General features: G+C 34.5%; 1 protein-coding gene across 1 annotated transcript in view; it reads left to right on the top strand.

The window, feature by feature from the left end:
* The window catches only part of LOC144445343 (H(+)/Cl(-) exchange transporter 7-like), a 163174-nt gene that overhangs the window by 129877 nt on the left and 17034 nt on the right, over positions 1 to 16263 (top strand). The window contains exons 3-8 of the mRNA XM_078134883.1: positions 5727 to 5846; positions 9835 to 9978; positions 10283 to 10369; positions 12326 to 12484; positions 14732 to 14842; positions 15868 to 15922. Of these exons, the coding sequence (XP_077991009.1) occupies positions 5727 to 5846; positions 9835 to 9978; positions 10283 to 10369; positions 12326 to 12484; positions 14732 to 14842; positions 15868 to 15922 (676 nt within the window). The remainder of the gene's footprint in view (positions 1 to 5726; positions 5847 to 9834; positions 9979 to 10282; positions 10370 to 12325; positions 12485 to 14731; positions 14843 to 15867; positions 15923 to 16263) is intronic.

Genomic DNA, 16263 nt, shown 5'->3' on the forward strand with positions numbered 1-16263 from the left:
ACCAGTGTACGTATAATGTGATAAACCAGGGGAGTCAATCAAGTTCACCCATATTGATACAAAATGATTTTGAAATGCAAGATAATTGGAAAAGTAAACCAAAGCCATTATAATTCAGCGGTAAGCAGGTAAAATTTACCTGAGTACCGATATGATGTTTTACAGGGGTTCCACACCAAAATTATGATACAATGTATTGGAAACCATGACAGTCTTTTGTTAAAAACAGATGTTACCTTATTCCCCCTTTCTGTTACCAGGTTCCCCAACTTTAGGAAAAACCTGAAACCAACATATTTTAGAAAAGAATGACTGAAGCATTTTTGACTGTGTGACCCCAGGCCTCAACAGATAAATGAGTTTTCAAGATTTACATGCGGCCACTTAGTAGAGTTTACAGTGATGCTTAGGTAGGCTGTCAGGACAGATTGAGTTATTTGATAAAATATACACAGAAACTAAACGGTGAGAGTGAGTTCTGTGTTGAACTAATTAAAGTACTCTATTTAAATAAGAACAGGTCCACCATTCATATCGTGATACTGTGTGTCGGACGCTGAGACTCTCAGTATCTAGACTAAATATACATTTGCCTGACTAATGATAATACAGATTGTCTTGGAGTTATCCTCAGATTTATTGAATGGCGGGGATTTCATTGTACAAGCCAGAATGATTTTGTTTGAAAAGATTGTAGGGTTGAAAGTTTAGAAACCTAATGTTTGTCTGGGTCAAAATGACTGCTTTTGCTGTCAGTGACTACTTTTAAGTAAATCAATTCGCCACTTTTCGAGTTTTGCATTTACTTTTTTAAAATGATTGTACCTTGGAATTTTGCAATTTAATAGGTCAGAAACTTTGTTTGACAAAGTAATGCGTGATTGTACCAAGACAGATAGTGGGGAAAGGAAAAACTAAAAGGAGTTTATGAAACTATATATGTTTGATAAAAAACATCAGAATTTATGAGTTTAGAATGATTTTAGAGTGCTAATAACCCAGCTAAGTGCTTTCTTTGTTGACAGTTTGGCTTGAGAATGTACCAAAGTGACAATAGTGATTAATACAAATGGCGTACAATCATAATAGACCTTTCTAATGAATACTGCCCTCTAGTGATACAATGATAATAGACCTATCCGATGAATTTTGCCCTCTAGTCACGTTGATACAATAATAGACTTTTCCAATAAATACTGCCTTCTAGTAATGATACGATGGTAGACCTTTCCATAAACATTGTCCTCTAGTGCTGATACAATGATAATAGACAGTTCCAATAAATACTGCCCTCTAGTGACGATGGAGTAATGAGCGACCTTTCCTTTCCGATGAAAATGGAGTCTTCTTTAATAAATTCTGCATTTTATCAATGCAGTTGAGATTTAATTTGGAATATTAATGAAGAAAAGAAATTATCAGTGCATGGAAATTTTCATTTACAAATAACATCCTTTGACTTCATTTTAATTCAAAATATACTATTAAATATTCTTATAATTGGGTGTGGGTGAGATTTAAATATAGTTAAATAAGATTTTAAAACAAGCCATTTTAGAATCCATTACATTTGTAAAGCCACTGAATAAAATATAACTCTTGAGAAAAAGAAAAAAAAAGTTGTAAAAAAAGTAAAAGCAATTAAAAAAAGAAAAAATAAGTGTTGATTTCCTTAAAAACAAATGAGGAAATTTCAGATTACTTAATATACTGTTTTTCTAAAGAAGTTGGAAGAGGATTTCATTTGACAAAGTTTGGAAAGATTTTATAAACTTTTGATTTTCTGGACATGCGGTACATTCTACCATACAAAAGTGAGATAAAATTGGTTTGAAATAGTTTTACAGCCTTCCTATTGCAATCCAAAATGTTGTTTCCTTGCTCAGGAACCCTATTTTGTATTAGTTCCAAACTCAGAGAATACCTAATGTATATACTATATTTTGGCTAAATCAGTTGGTCTGACTTAAAGGCCAAGGTCCAAACAGGCTATGTGCCCACGCTACGGAAGTAGGTTTGCGCATGTGCAACTGAATACGTTTGTTTATCTGGGAGGAGCATTTGGTAAATCCGACCCAGGTAGTTTATCAACATATTAGTGGCTGTTCACACATATTGGTTACATGTAGTTCTTGCCTAATCCGAAGAGTCCCTTGTTATATTTTTTTTTGTCTAGTGGCAGTGTTTCTGCTACGTTTTTTTCCGGTGCGTACGTACGGCCAGACACCCAGTCTGGGTGAAACACGTATTTCTATAAACTTATACATACAAATTATAACAAGAAAAATTATATTTTGAGGGACCTGTTCTAACACGATCCAAACACTATTACACAGTGACAATTTGTATCACTGAAATTCTTGGGTACGAATAAACTTACTTACTTGTATCATTTGTACAAGGTACTAGATTACAGTTGCACACGTACACACTGGCGTCAGCATTTGGTCGATCGTTATCACACCAAAATCGTTAGATAGATGAGACTTTTTTTTTACAGATTACATGTAGGTCGTGTTTTGACAACTTAATAGTGAAAACTTCAAAATTAACTTCACAAGTATCGCACGGGTCAGAGCGGACAAAGCTTTGCACTTCCATACTTACTGTACACTAGGTAGCTAGCTACGTGCGATCTCAAGTTTGGTAGAAATGTCGTTGATGTTCCCGTTATTTTCCTTCCGTGTTCTAATTCTTTGAAAGTATCTGTTATGACTGTTTTATGATTGATTAAACTTGTATTTCCAAACCCAATGTCCCATCTCAGAAAACAGTCAATAAAATCACAAACATGTGCTTCTCTGAGTTATCCCGATGTGTACGAGCACAGGGGCGTGTATTATTGCTTAGATTTCCGTTTTCTTAGGAAAATATCATACGAATCTTGCTGCTACAAATGTATCGATCTATAGTACTACGTATACTCTCTTTCCCTATACAGGTAGGAATATATATTCAAAAGGTTGTTATATTTAGTCTGTAGACCTGGAAAACAACAATCTATGCAATATTACATGCCCCTGTGTGTATGAGTACCACCCCAGCTATTTCAAAACAAATGCATGAGGGCCATGCGAAACTTTTTCAGTGCAAAATTGGATGAAGACATGAGGGCAAAGTCAGTGCTCCTTACAGCAGTTTGAATTTCATGCATATGCATACATTACCCATAATCCTCTTTATATAGTGGACCTTGGCCTTTAAGCTGTTAATTGTATACAGATTGAATGGATTTACATATTGATAAATTCACCTGTCGTCCTAGCCCAGACGACAACCTTAAAGCCATGGACAATGCAGGGATGGATATACCAGTAGTATACATCACCCCTCTGCTGTCATATGACAAGTCTGTGTTATTCACCCATTAACAATAACAGCTGTCAGAAGGCTGAGTGATTTAAACCAAATATACTAGATAAATTATTTTACTCTCTGAGTTCAGGACTAATAGAAAAAAAAATTCTTAATGTTTTATTTTTACGTGTACAGGCCTAGAAACTAATTCCAATCACTACATTAAGTGCAGTACGTATATCAAATATATCTAATAGTATACACTTTGTGTAGTCACTGGCTGCACTCATGATAAGATAGGCCTATCTTTTTCAAAATGGCTTATAATGTCTGCTGTGCAAAAGGTCACTGTCAGCTGCTCTGCCATCTCTCTCCAACTCTTTAATCTCTGCATAATGGAGTGATTTAAAAGACGCTGAACTTTGACCTACTTTGTAATAAGGTGAATGAACTGTGAGTTTCTTAAATTAGCTTTCTTTTATTTACACTGTGGATAGTAAATGTGACATACCATCTTGATAATAATTCATGACTTCTAGTTTGCATTTTGCAAATACGTTTTCCACTCATGGTACGGTTTTGGTTTCATGGAGAATGCTTATCACTATACATTGAGGTTTTTATTGTGCAGAAATGTTGGAAATTGATAGTGCTGTGATACCTTTCACCATATGTTATGTATTTCTGTTGCTATCAAAATTTAGTTCTTTAACCAGATTTTTGTTTTCCTCCAAATTTTTTTGCATGCCATGAGTTCATTTTTGACCACAATCATGAAAATGATCATAAATGACAGAAAAGTGATGACATATTTTAAACATTACCACCTGAGAATGATATTTTAAGAAATGAATTGGACAAAAAATGGTGATTTGACTCCTAGTTAGAGTGTAGCATATCCAGTGACTTTGGCTGCATTTAGATGACAATTTTTTAAAATGAAAATGATAACAAATAATGTAGCGAATAATGATAATGAATTTATTTTCATTTGAATTAATTTTTCAATGTGTTGTTTATGTGACAGACTGGCAAACATTTTGACAATTTACACGGAAACACCAAAGACAGAACAAATAAAAAAACGATGGTGTTTTACACATGTGCAAACATAATACAATGGTTTGGGACACACGTAAACTTGTACGTCATCATTGGGGTCATACCTAAGGTCAAATATATGCATTTCTGAATTGTTATGTTTTCGGTTGTTTACATGATTCCATATTTAAATCTTTCCATTTTCGTCCATTTACATGGATTCCATGTTTGATGTCTAAAGTATTGTTTTAAAAAAAATCCACTTTTGGCAGAGTTTTTAAATTGTTGAGTTAATTTTCATGTTCGTTTTTTGGCATCTCTGTGTTACGACAGTAGGTGCAGCAAAACAGTTGCATTTTCATTTGAAAACAACATCGTGTAAATAATGCGTTATCATGACTTAGAATGACCAGGTATTCTTTTTGTACATTAAACATTTCTTACATCTTGGCTAGCAGAGTATAAACAGATTCAAATAGTCAATGTTTCCACGAGTTTAAGATACAGCATAGTAACACTAAAAAAAAGAAAAGGGGTTGCCCTCACAATAGTTTAACGTCCATTAATTTCTTTTTAAAGTCTACGATTTTTTTCAGTCTTAGAAAATAGTTCTCCAGCTATCTAAATTTTATGTCTGTCATCATAAATCGGACAATTGGTAAATTTATTTTAAAAGTTATTTTATTTATTGATAACTGCCATACCAAAACACGATAATAAAGCACTTCAAATTTCAGTGTGAATACTTTACTATTGGTGACATTGAAGCCACCTAGGTTCATGATTATTATCTTTTCAGGCCTGAAGGAGGGGGCTATTACGATGAGTTCCGGCCATCTATGTGGGTGTCCAAGCTATTTTACTTTTCACTCCTGTGTAGAAAAGACCTTAAGCTATGTTTGCATTTAATTTGTCAATGATAGTTCAAGTTAGTCAGGTGAAAATATAATTTCACAGTGTACTTCACAACTTTCATGTATGATCTGATGTGATATTTGAAGTAAATCAATCAAACACAAAGTCTTTGCTAGGTCATATGCCAAGAAATAAAGAAATACAAGATGTCTGTGACTTTTGAGTTATTGACTCCAGAGGGCAGTATGTATCACTCACTTCCAAATGTTTGCCATTTTGAGAGAATGCAGATTTGATAATTTCTGTAATGATCTCCATCTAAAATAAAGTTGCAGAAATGCATTTTATTTAGTAGCTTTTGGTGGGAAAATTGACAAGTTAACAGTAGTAAAAAGATGAACATGTATGCAGATACATAAACTGACTATAAATGAATGTTTAATGGGTCACAGTGATAGTTAAGTTGTAAAATACTATCATTTATCTCCTGGTTCTATCACCTAAATGTTATTATATTCTTTGTTGTTTTACAGGGTGTTGTAAAAAAGGACATCGTGAAATGGTTAGTGATGTTCATGATAGGAGTATGTACTGGATCTATAGCTGCAGCTATTGGTATTGTGGTGGAAAAACTGACAGAACTTAAAGTTACAGTACTTATAAATTGTATCCTTTGAAAAATGATGTACACTTATAAAATTGTTTTTGTTTTTTGGAATGACATGTCTATCTGGCTATCTATCTGTCTGTCTGCCTATCTGTCTGTCTGTCTCAGTCTCTCTTTCTGTCTCTGTCTGTGTCTCTCTCCCCTCCCTCTGTCTCTCTCTCTTTCTCTCTCTCTGTCTGTCTTTCTCTCTATTTCTTTCTCTCTCTTTGTCTGTCTCTGACTGACTGTCTGTCTGTCTGTCTGTTTATCTCTCTCGACTGTCTCTGTCTCTGTCTCTGTCTCTGTCTCTGTCTCTGTCTCTCTCTCTCTCTGTCTCTCTGTCTCTCTCTCTCTCTCTCTCTCTCTCTCTCTCTCTCTCTCTCTCTCTCTCTCTCTCTCTCCCCCCCCCCCAAGTATCTTTGAACATGTGTAACTTGTAAATACATTCCCTATTTTTGCCAACTATTAGTATTTAGTGTACAACAAATACTAGAAATAGTAGAAAGATTTTAATACATTTGATGTACATATGTAAGTACATAATATTAAGCAGATTACATGACCTAGTTTTGAGGTCACAAAGATCATTACAAGGTCACCAAGTTCATTGCTCCTTGACCCATGTCCAGATATTAATGAGTGTGTGCCAAGTAATTGTCTGTATATACCATTCTTTATATGGCTATCTATGAATATACTGGGAGTCGTCATAGCTGCAAGTTTAGTTGTCTTTGGTTCAGTAAGTATTATATAAATCAAATTTTACTTTAGAAGAAAACAATGTGCCTGTATATATAACTACACACATATTGAAGGGTGAAACAGTCCGAGAAAATTTTTAAAAATATTTTTGCTGAATGCTGCAATTATTGACATACATATAAAGTGGAACACTACTCCTGGAAATAAAGGTATTTTCATAAACTATGGGTTATGGAGAGTCATTTCATGATGTTACATCACATGTATTTCTCGTGATTGCCTATATATAATTACACACATATTGAAGAGGGAACCACTCCGAGAAAATTATGTATAAGAGACAGTTTCACAAAATTATGGGTTCTGGAGAGTCATTTCATGATTTTACATCACCTACAATACGCCGTATTCCGGTTATCGAAAAAGCCCCGAAAAGATAAAAGATATGATTGTTTGACCACTAGGGGCGCTGTTTTAGAACCGGAAGTGAGGGCCAGAATTGTAGAGCATAGTTGCAAAGCATAGACTCTATAGGCATCGTAACCACTGACTAAAGATTGTCTGTCATTCCCGTAACTTTACGCTATAATATTGCATTATCGCCCATCAAATAACGAAATAGCAAATTAACCTCTCGTTCTCCTAATATTTCGCGTAAGTTTGGCTCTGCAATTCGAACGTGAGGAAAACCCAAAAGTAGCAACATTTTGAAACGGGTAGTACACTGACATCTCACTCACGTTTTCAGTGTGACCTCGTCCATTTGCGTTACCGTTGGAGAAATTGTAGTGATTGCTTCCAGTCAAACATCGGAACGGAAAAAGGTACAAAAACAGGGGAAAGAACCTTCAAAATCACAATATACGCTACAGTTATTGCAGCTTGTATAAAACCAATCTGATTAAAATCCGATGTAGTTGTCGGCTAATCGTTCATTGCTATTTTACTTTCGTTATTGTGCCTGAATTGACCTGCGTGGTACATGTTTGATCGCCTCCTCTACCGATCAGGACAAAAACGTAAACATGTACAACGAAGGTCAATTCAGGCAAAATAATGAAGGTAAAATAGCAATGAACGATTAGCCGACATTTACATCGGATTTTAATCAGATCGGTATAAGACATGGTATGATGAGTGAACCACGTAAACGTTACATGGAAGGCCGATTCATTGAAGGGGTGGGCGGTGTGGTACATCAATCACAATAACAATATTTATGATTCGTTGCCGACTTCAATGGGGTTTTTTATACACTGATGGTCCTGAATGAAAAATAGCAAGCTAACCAAAGTGTGATAGTAAAGTTGAGTATATCAATACACATATGTTTATGCCAACTTATAACCAGTACATGAAATGTTTTTTTCCGGACAAAGTTTATGATTTCACCCGTGGTGCTACACCACTGTTCTAATAAACAAGAAAGGTAAGTATGCGGCGACATCAGTTACAATATAAACATGTGGCTTGGTAATTGTCGACCGAACTCTCAATATTGCAATGACTGTAGCTGGAAGCTGTTCAATCTGATTAAAATCCGATGTAGATGTCGGCTAATCGTTCATTGCTATTTTACCTTCGTTATTTTGCCTGATATTATTTTTCTTGGTACATGTTTACATTTTTTAGCCTGATCGTAGAGGAGGCGATCAGGCAGGCTAAAAAATGTAAACATGTACCAAGAAGGTCAGGCAAAATAACGAAGGTAAAATAGCAATGAACGATCAGCCAACATCTACATCGGATTTTAATCAGATTGGAAGCTGTTGTCAGATTTGTAATTTTCTAATCGTTCTTTTGTCCAGCAACAGACACCAGTAAGGTAAAGAAATATGTTTATCATGTCTACATCAGGTATATTTCGAAGGTCCTCCGTCCAACTTTCAATGTTTCCGCTGTCGATTAGTTCTATCTTTTGATGCTTGACATCCACTATTCGTCTCCTCTTCCGTTCTCTCAGAAAATTATCATTTTCTAGTGTTTCAAGACCAAGGTTGACAGCATTTCTGGCGATATCTAGTAGATTTAGAAGTAGTAATTTTCCACTCTTTTATGAATGCACGGAGTTCTTTTACGCCCATTTTGTTGACAGCTTCATACATCGCCATACTATTAGATGCCATGACGAAAATTCTGGCCCTCACTTTGTCAGATATGGTGCGCCCTCTCGCGATACTTTCCTGCGAAACAACCGGAAGTTCGATAACCGGAATACGCCGTATTAATTACAATTTCAAAGAAACATCAAGTTCATCATGATTCATTTCTCATGAATATTGATGATAGTACCATATACAGACACTTTGCCATTGAACCGCTATATCTTGGGTCAGTAAACTTGATGAGTCAAATGATGAAAGTACAGGCGCTAGCTAAAGTACCAGATGTTTATGCCTGGATCATTTTCCCAATGAACCGTTATGATTTGGTTCAGTAAAAGTCACCCTAAAATGAATGAGAGTTGGAGCTGAATTCTAGAGAAACTTTAAATGGATGCAAGTCTCACCAACTGTATGAATGAAAATGTCACAATTTAATTCGCTGAATTTATCAAACTAATAAATTTCATCAAAGTTGACTTTGGAATTTATATACCTGGATCTCACTGATAGATAAACTTTCTTACAACATTTATGCACAAAATTTATCTTTATGGTGTTCAATGCTATGTACGTATACACAGTTTGAAATTTTACTACTAAGTGTTACAGTTTGTGTGTGTGTTCATTTAGAAAAAAAAACACTGTGTGCAGTTAGATTTGATGCCAACAACTGAAAATTTGTTGTTGAGAAAAGTTAGACAAGTTATTTGAAAAACATTTTTGTTGAATGCTGCAATTATTGACATACAGGGGATCACTACTAGTACTCCAGGAAATAAAGGTATTTTAATAAACTTCGGGTTCTGGAGAGTCATTTCATTATTTCACATCACATAAATTTCACCTGATTGCCAAGAAACATCAGATTGAAACAGTTTTATACTTGTATTGTTCTAGTGGTGGTACACTGTTGCCTCATGGGTGTTAGCAGACACGAATATGCATTAGATGAACAATGAATATTCATGACTTCTAAGTTCTAATTACCTTCAAATAAATAGTTAAAAAGACTTTGGTGTTTCTTGACAAAATTTATGTTACGTGAAATCATGAATTGAATCTCCAAAACCCAAAGTTTATGAAAATACCTTTATTTCCTGGAGTGGTGTGTCTCTTTAACTCAGTACTCTAAATTAAGAATTCAGTAAAATGTCAAGTCGTAACTTTTTTTGTGTTTTTTCTGTGTAGCCTGTAGCTGCTGGAAGTGGTATACCTCAAATAAAATGTTATCTAAATGGTGTTAAAATACCAAATGTTGTTGCCATGAAAACGCTGGTGTGCAAGGTGGTTGGTGTTACAATGTCCATGGCCGCTGGACTGGCTGTTGGAAAGGTAAACCTTGTACAAGTACATGATTTTTAAAGGGCAAAAAATATATATTTATTTTGGAATTTAGTTACTAGTCTAAGAATAACATAATGCCAAATAGGCCAATCAAATAGTCTGTGTTCGTAATTAATTGCAAAAATATTCAAATGTATGTAAAAAGTAACTAACTCTGTGTAGGTTGTCTCTAACTCTATCATATTCGACTTGAATTAATATTATCCCAAAAATCCTTATTTACAGATTTTTCAAAACATCAGTATATCACATTTCCATCATTTCTAACATTTATAATTCCTGATATTTTTAGGAAGGTCCTATGATCCATTCAGGAGCTGTTGTTGCTACTGGCATATCACAAGCTAGGTCAAGACGATTCAAATCCTTAGATTTCAAGGTAAGATTATCTTCTTTGCAATCTAGACTTTCTTCATTCCTTTCTTTAAAGCATTGTTTGTTTGTCTGTCTATTTATTTATTTATTTATTTATTACTTAATTATTTATTGATGACAATGCATCCATAAATTGATACTGATCAAATTGAAAATAAAGTACAAGAAACCAAACATCAGAACATGTGGATGTTGTTCTTGTTTATCTATGATGTATACAGGTAGGTATGTTCTGTCGGTAGTATCAAGAAACCAAACACCTCCACCCCCTTAACCCACCCCCACCCCCACCCCCACCCCACCCCACATAAAAATGAGTCTACAAGGAACATTCACAGATATGGTCTAGCCAGCCAAAAGATAGTACTTTCTCATGCATTACCTTTGGTATTTAAATCAGAAAATGTAAAATTTTAGAGGTAAACGTGAGTTTCATCTAAGAGCTGTTTACACAGTTCATGTAACTTTGAGTTTCTCACCCATGATTTATTAGCAAAATTTACTTCTTTGTTGAAAAAAAAAATGAAAATTGAAATCCAATTATAAAAAAGCATAATTCATATTTATGATATATCTGGTTGATTAGTGGTGATATTTCAAAGTCAGACGCCTACACATTTAGTAATTTTATAAACGCAACTGTTCAAGTTGTACAATAGGGAAATAAAAAGTCATTAGTTCCGAAAATTGGATTGTCGCAATTCTTTAACGATGAATATGTTGATAAATATTTCATTTTGATTTTGAAATCCTTTGAGAAAATGTTGAGGATGTTAGAGACAAAATGCAAGTACACTTGGGAATGTTGAACTGTCGTCAGATCTTGATAATCAACATTTCAAATCTCAGATGAATTAGAGAAAGATACAAACTATCCCATTAGGATTAGGTTTAATCGTGCTGTCGTTTTAGTTATTGATCACCTAGACTTATGGATGATGTTAACATCTGTGGGTGGTTTTAAAAACTAAATTGTTTCATTCATTTTGATTGGTTAAAAGTTGTTATAGTCAAAGTGATCGTGTGATTAATATTAGCTAAATGATTGGTTAAAAGTGGTCATGTGACATTAGCTTTGATCATTGATATCGGCTTTAATTGGTAGAAATTGATGTGATCTAGCTTTGGTCATGGGTTTAATATCAGCTTTGATTGGTTAAAACTGATGTGATATATTAGATGTGATTGGTTAAAAGTGATCATGTGATTAATATCAGCTTTGATTGGTTAAAAGTGAGCATGTGATGTTTACTTTGATCATGTGATTAGTATCAGCTTTGATTGGTGAAAATTGATCATGTGATATTAGCTTTGATCATGGGATTATTATCAGCTTTCAATGGTTTAATAAAAGTGAACATATGATTAATATCAGCTGTGATTGGTTAAGTCATGTGATGAAGTGCAATTTGACTGGTCAAAAGTAATGATAGAATAACTAGCAATGTGATTGGTCAAAGATGACCATGTGATAACTAGCTAGCAGTTTGATTCGTCGCAGTGAAAATGCAATAATCAGTAGTATTACTATAGTCAGTCAAAGTTACCATGGCATTCATTGTCTTGCAATGTGATTGGTCAAAAGTAATGATGTTATATAATAAAAGCTGTTTCATTGGCTTAATAATGAACATGTATTCTTATACAACTTATTAAAACAGACGTTAACACTCACATTTAAAATAGAAAATTATCTTAAAGCAAACAAATATTTTAAATCAAAATGGCCGCCAACTATTTGTTAGCAATTAATATCTGTCAGGAAAATAATGGATATGACAACACAAACTTGGCTGTGACTCGCATGAATACAATTTAATAGATTAAGTGCAAATAATATTCAAATTTTTCTCAGAAAATCATAATATTAAATTAAGTTATGTAAATCTTGTGATTTTAATGTATGTATGTAATGAATTTTTTTTTTTGTCGCAAACTTAATCAAAATTTCTTTTCATAGGTTTTCAAATATTTTCGATGTGATACTGAAAAGCGAGATTTTGTGTCAGCTGGAGCAGCGGCTGGTGTAGCATCAGCATTCGGTGCACCAGTTGGCGGAGTCTTATTTACATTGGAAGAAGGTGCTAGTTTTTGGAACCAGAGGCTTACATGGAGAATAGTGAGTTTGACCTTTGACCTTTACCTTTGAACTTTGCACTACCAGTTGCAAATTTTCAAGTCTTTCTATTGTAAAAGTAGTAAAAAGTTAGTAGCATTTTGCCAACTTTTTAAATATTTTTAGTTGGCAAGGTACGTAACATGTTTTTGTTAGGTTTTATTCCCCAATGGATTTTCCTAATAGCATGCGAGTAGGGGTGAAGATAAGGGCCGGTAGCCGGCAACATTAACCGCCTACTCTGCAATATTTTGCCGGCTACCTTTTCAGGAATTTGTTTAAAAAATTCTCTTTCAACCAATCTATTAGCATCACTAGGCAGATTTATGCGAACTTTTTCTCATTTTACCAGCTACTTGTTAAAATTATAGCTACATCCCTGATGGATGACATAAAAGATACAAACTAAGGTAGTAAAATTCCCTGTGTCTACTGAATAGAATAATCCAGCTAGCCCAAGACAGTAAGACTGAACCAAACACTCCCATGAGACGGGATTGAGGCGTCCTTGCTCTGTACTTATTTTGCAGCAAATATGGCGTACAAAATAATGAAACCATCCAATTATAAAAACTATGCATGAAAGTGACTTAAATCTCTCATTAACATAGCTGTAAGTGCCATAATCATATAAAAACCCTGCCAATGTGAATAACGTGGCAAAGCCATTACATATAGTGTCATTTTCAATTTAAATGAAGTATTGAGTCGGTCCTCATTGTCCCAAGGCGCTGTGGTTTAGTCCAGTCAGCCGGAAAATTCAATTTCAATTTACATTCATTGCGGTTCCTTTTTTCCCCTAATTTACTATGTCGATTATAACATTCTTTAACCTTACAACATCAAGTCTGCATGTATGCATACAGTCCCTTCTAAGTACTCAGACCTGTCTGTACATATGCAGACAAGTTTACTCATTTGCATACGCCCAATTTCCACCTAGGAAAAAATAGGATTGGTTGTATTTTTAATATTCCTTTCAAGTTGAAATTGATAATTGTAGATTAGGTAAGATCTAACTGTGTAGTAAAAAAAGTCCTTGACCTAAGGAGTCTTTTGCATGAGAAGTCTATTGCATCTTTAGGGTTAATATCTCTCGTATGAGTTTTGTAATTTCCTTGTGGCGTTACCTAGGATTTTGTTGGTTCCATGCAACAATTTGAAAGGTTGACAAGGTGATTTGAGCAGGCTCTCATGCATCTGTATTTCATCCTTGGTTTGGAATCGTCAATTACAGGATATATATATGAATCTGAACAGTAGACCGACTTTGCTGTCACATTGGATATAAGCTAAGGGGTTCATTACAGTGTTAGGTAATGGATAGGAATGATTACAGTCCCCCTAACTTAAATCATATTTGTGACCATCGTTGTAATCTTGCCCTGAATACATTGTGTAATAAACTTGTTTGCTGCTAGCTGCTGTTTCCAAGGTTAGAATTTGTGACAAAACAAATTGATTAAAATTGCCATGCCTGCAAGATGAAAGCTACAAGAATATTCAGTTAATTTAACCCACCTCTGGAATTTAATCCCAACTGTACAATGTATCACACTGTATTTAGTGTACGGACTGCGTAATGTATAAACTATATATTCATAATCCAACAATATAATTCGTAGTGAATAAAATGTCTGAATTCTGCTAACTTGAAATCAGTTATTAATGAAAATTTCTACTCACACAGTAAAACATTTCTTGGAACAAACCCCAATTTACCAAATGTCTGAATTCTGCCACACAATTAGTATTTTTTCCCCAACTTACTCTAAAAGTGACCAAAGGTTGTCACTGAGGGCGCTAGCTACACCTACGCAGAGGTACTCATCACGTCCCTGTCACTTTATTCTGCAACCGCCAAAGTGAAGATCCAACCTGAATGTACAACTTCAAGCATCAGACAGTGGAAAGTGAACAACCAAAATTGGATTAATAACACTTGGCACAGTATGTTGGAAGTACAGAGACTTGTATTACATCCCATCATTTGATAAGAACAGTGTCATGGCATATCATGTACACATGCAAAGGCCATAAAACTGTTCTTATCAAACCATGGTGTGTAATTCAAATCTCTGCTGTTCCAACATGCTGTGCCAAGTATTATTTATCCAATTCATTTGTTTACTTTCTCTGTTAGTAACAGGTTCCGTTAGTCCACAGGTCTATTGTTGACATTTGTAAGAACAAGTTGAACTGGAATATGTTTTAAGTATATTTGAACATCTTTCTGTTTTTTTCTTCTAGTTTTTCTGTTCAATGGTGTCTACATTCACAGTCAATGTTCTATTGAGTGCTGTCAAAGGTCATCCCGGTGAGTTGTCCAGTCCTGGTCTTATCAGCTTTGGAAAATTTACAGTAAGTTTTACTGAATACTTATTTCTTTATGCTTTCAGACTTGCATATTCTGATCATAAGGCAACCTTACTTAATTCTCTGTCTCTCTGCCATGATCTAATCGACCATGTATTTCATCTGGTAAAAAAAAAGTGAAAAAAAATCAATGTCCTCTACATCAGAATAAAAAAAGGACTAACATCACTGATTGTAATATGGCAACACCACAGGTGTATATCTGAACAAAAATTATCATTTATTGCTGAAATTCAGGACCTTTTAATAAATGAAATGGTTAAAAGTGTCCTTCTGAGTTTAATTGTCATTTCTGAGTCATTCAGAACATGTATGTTTATGAATTGAAAGTATGTATCAACAATATGTACAGTACATAGTTACACCCACTTTTTTTACTGTTTAAAATAATTTTCAACAAAAAACTGACCCATGATTTTGAAGGTACGTGCTATGATGAGAAACACAGAATTAACTAAGGCCTCCCTTACCCATCTAGAAGTCATTTTTGAATGAATTACTGTCACAAGATGGAGTCCTAGATGATGGGAATGAGATCTAAAAATCACATGGCAGGTTATTATACAATGTAGTTAGCATTATGTGATGAAAACAACTCTTGAGTTTTTTTTTTTAAAGATTTTGAAGTTTGAAAAAACTTTGAATGTTTTTGACTGGTTGAGATTAATACAACCAATTTTTGCCTTGAATGAATCACTGGGAAATGCGTCCTAGTGTATGTGTAGCTATAAGCTATCATGGCCCTCACTCCTCCAAATTGTGAGCAGCACTCCAAGTGGTGTAATTATGCAATCTTTTGTTTTTCTTATAACTGGACTATATCATATTGATAGTCAACAGTATCATACCTATTGAGACTAACTTCAATCTGTTGACAAAGACTGAAATGTACTGTCAAGAATTTCCAGTAACAAATTTCAAGTTTGCGTTTGGATCAAAATTTTAATTTGGTACTTTGATTTCACCTACTAGATGAAGTTTACGTAGACTTTGTTTTTGTATATTTATAGGCATTGAATTATGAATGGTATGAACTGTTAGTATTTATGATCATGGGAGTTATAGGTAAGTTTTTTAATATGTTCAAAAGAACCTTTGTTAACTTAATGATTGTGAACCGCACTTTTCTCTGGTCAATACATCACATATATACACGTGACAAAGTTTGCTATTGTTAAGCATAACTGAAAGTAGCGCCATAGGCATGGTTAAGTGAGTGAGCATGTGGTATGGTGTGTGTCTGTGTTTGTTTGTTTGTTTGTTTCCTTGTTTTAATATGTATGTGTGTGTGTGTGTGGGGGGGGGGGGGGTGTTAGCGTGGCAAGGTCTTGTGTGGTGAGGTCAGGTGTGGTGAAGTACAAGTTATTACCAAAAGAGGAATTTTGTATTAAATCAGTCGGTGTATG

The sequence above is a fragment of the Glandiceps talaboti genome, chromosome 14 (genome assembly GCF_964340395.1).
Source record: "Glandiceps talaboti chromosome 14, keGlaTala1.1, whole genome shotgun sequence".
NCBI lineage: Eukaryota > Metazoa > Hemichordata > Enteropneusta > Spengelidae > Glandiceps > Glandiceps talaboti.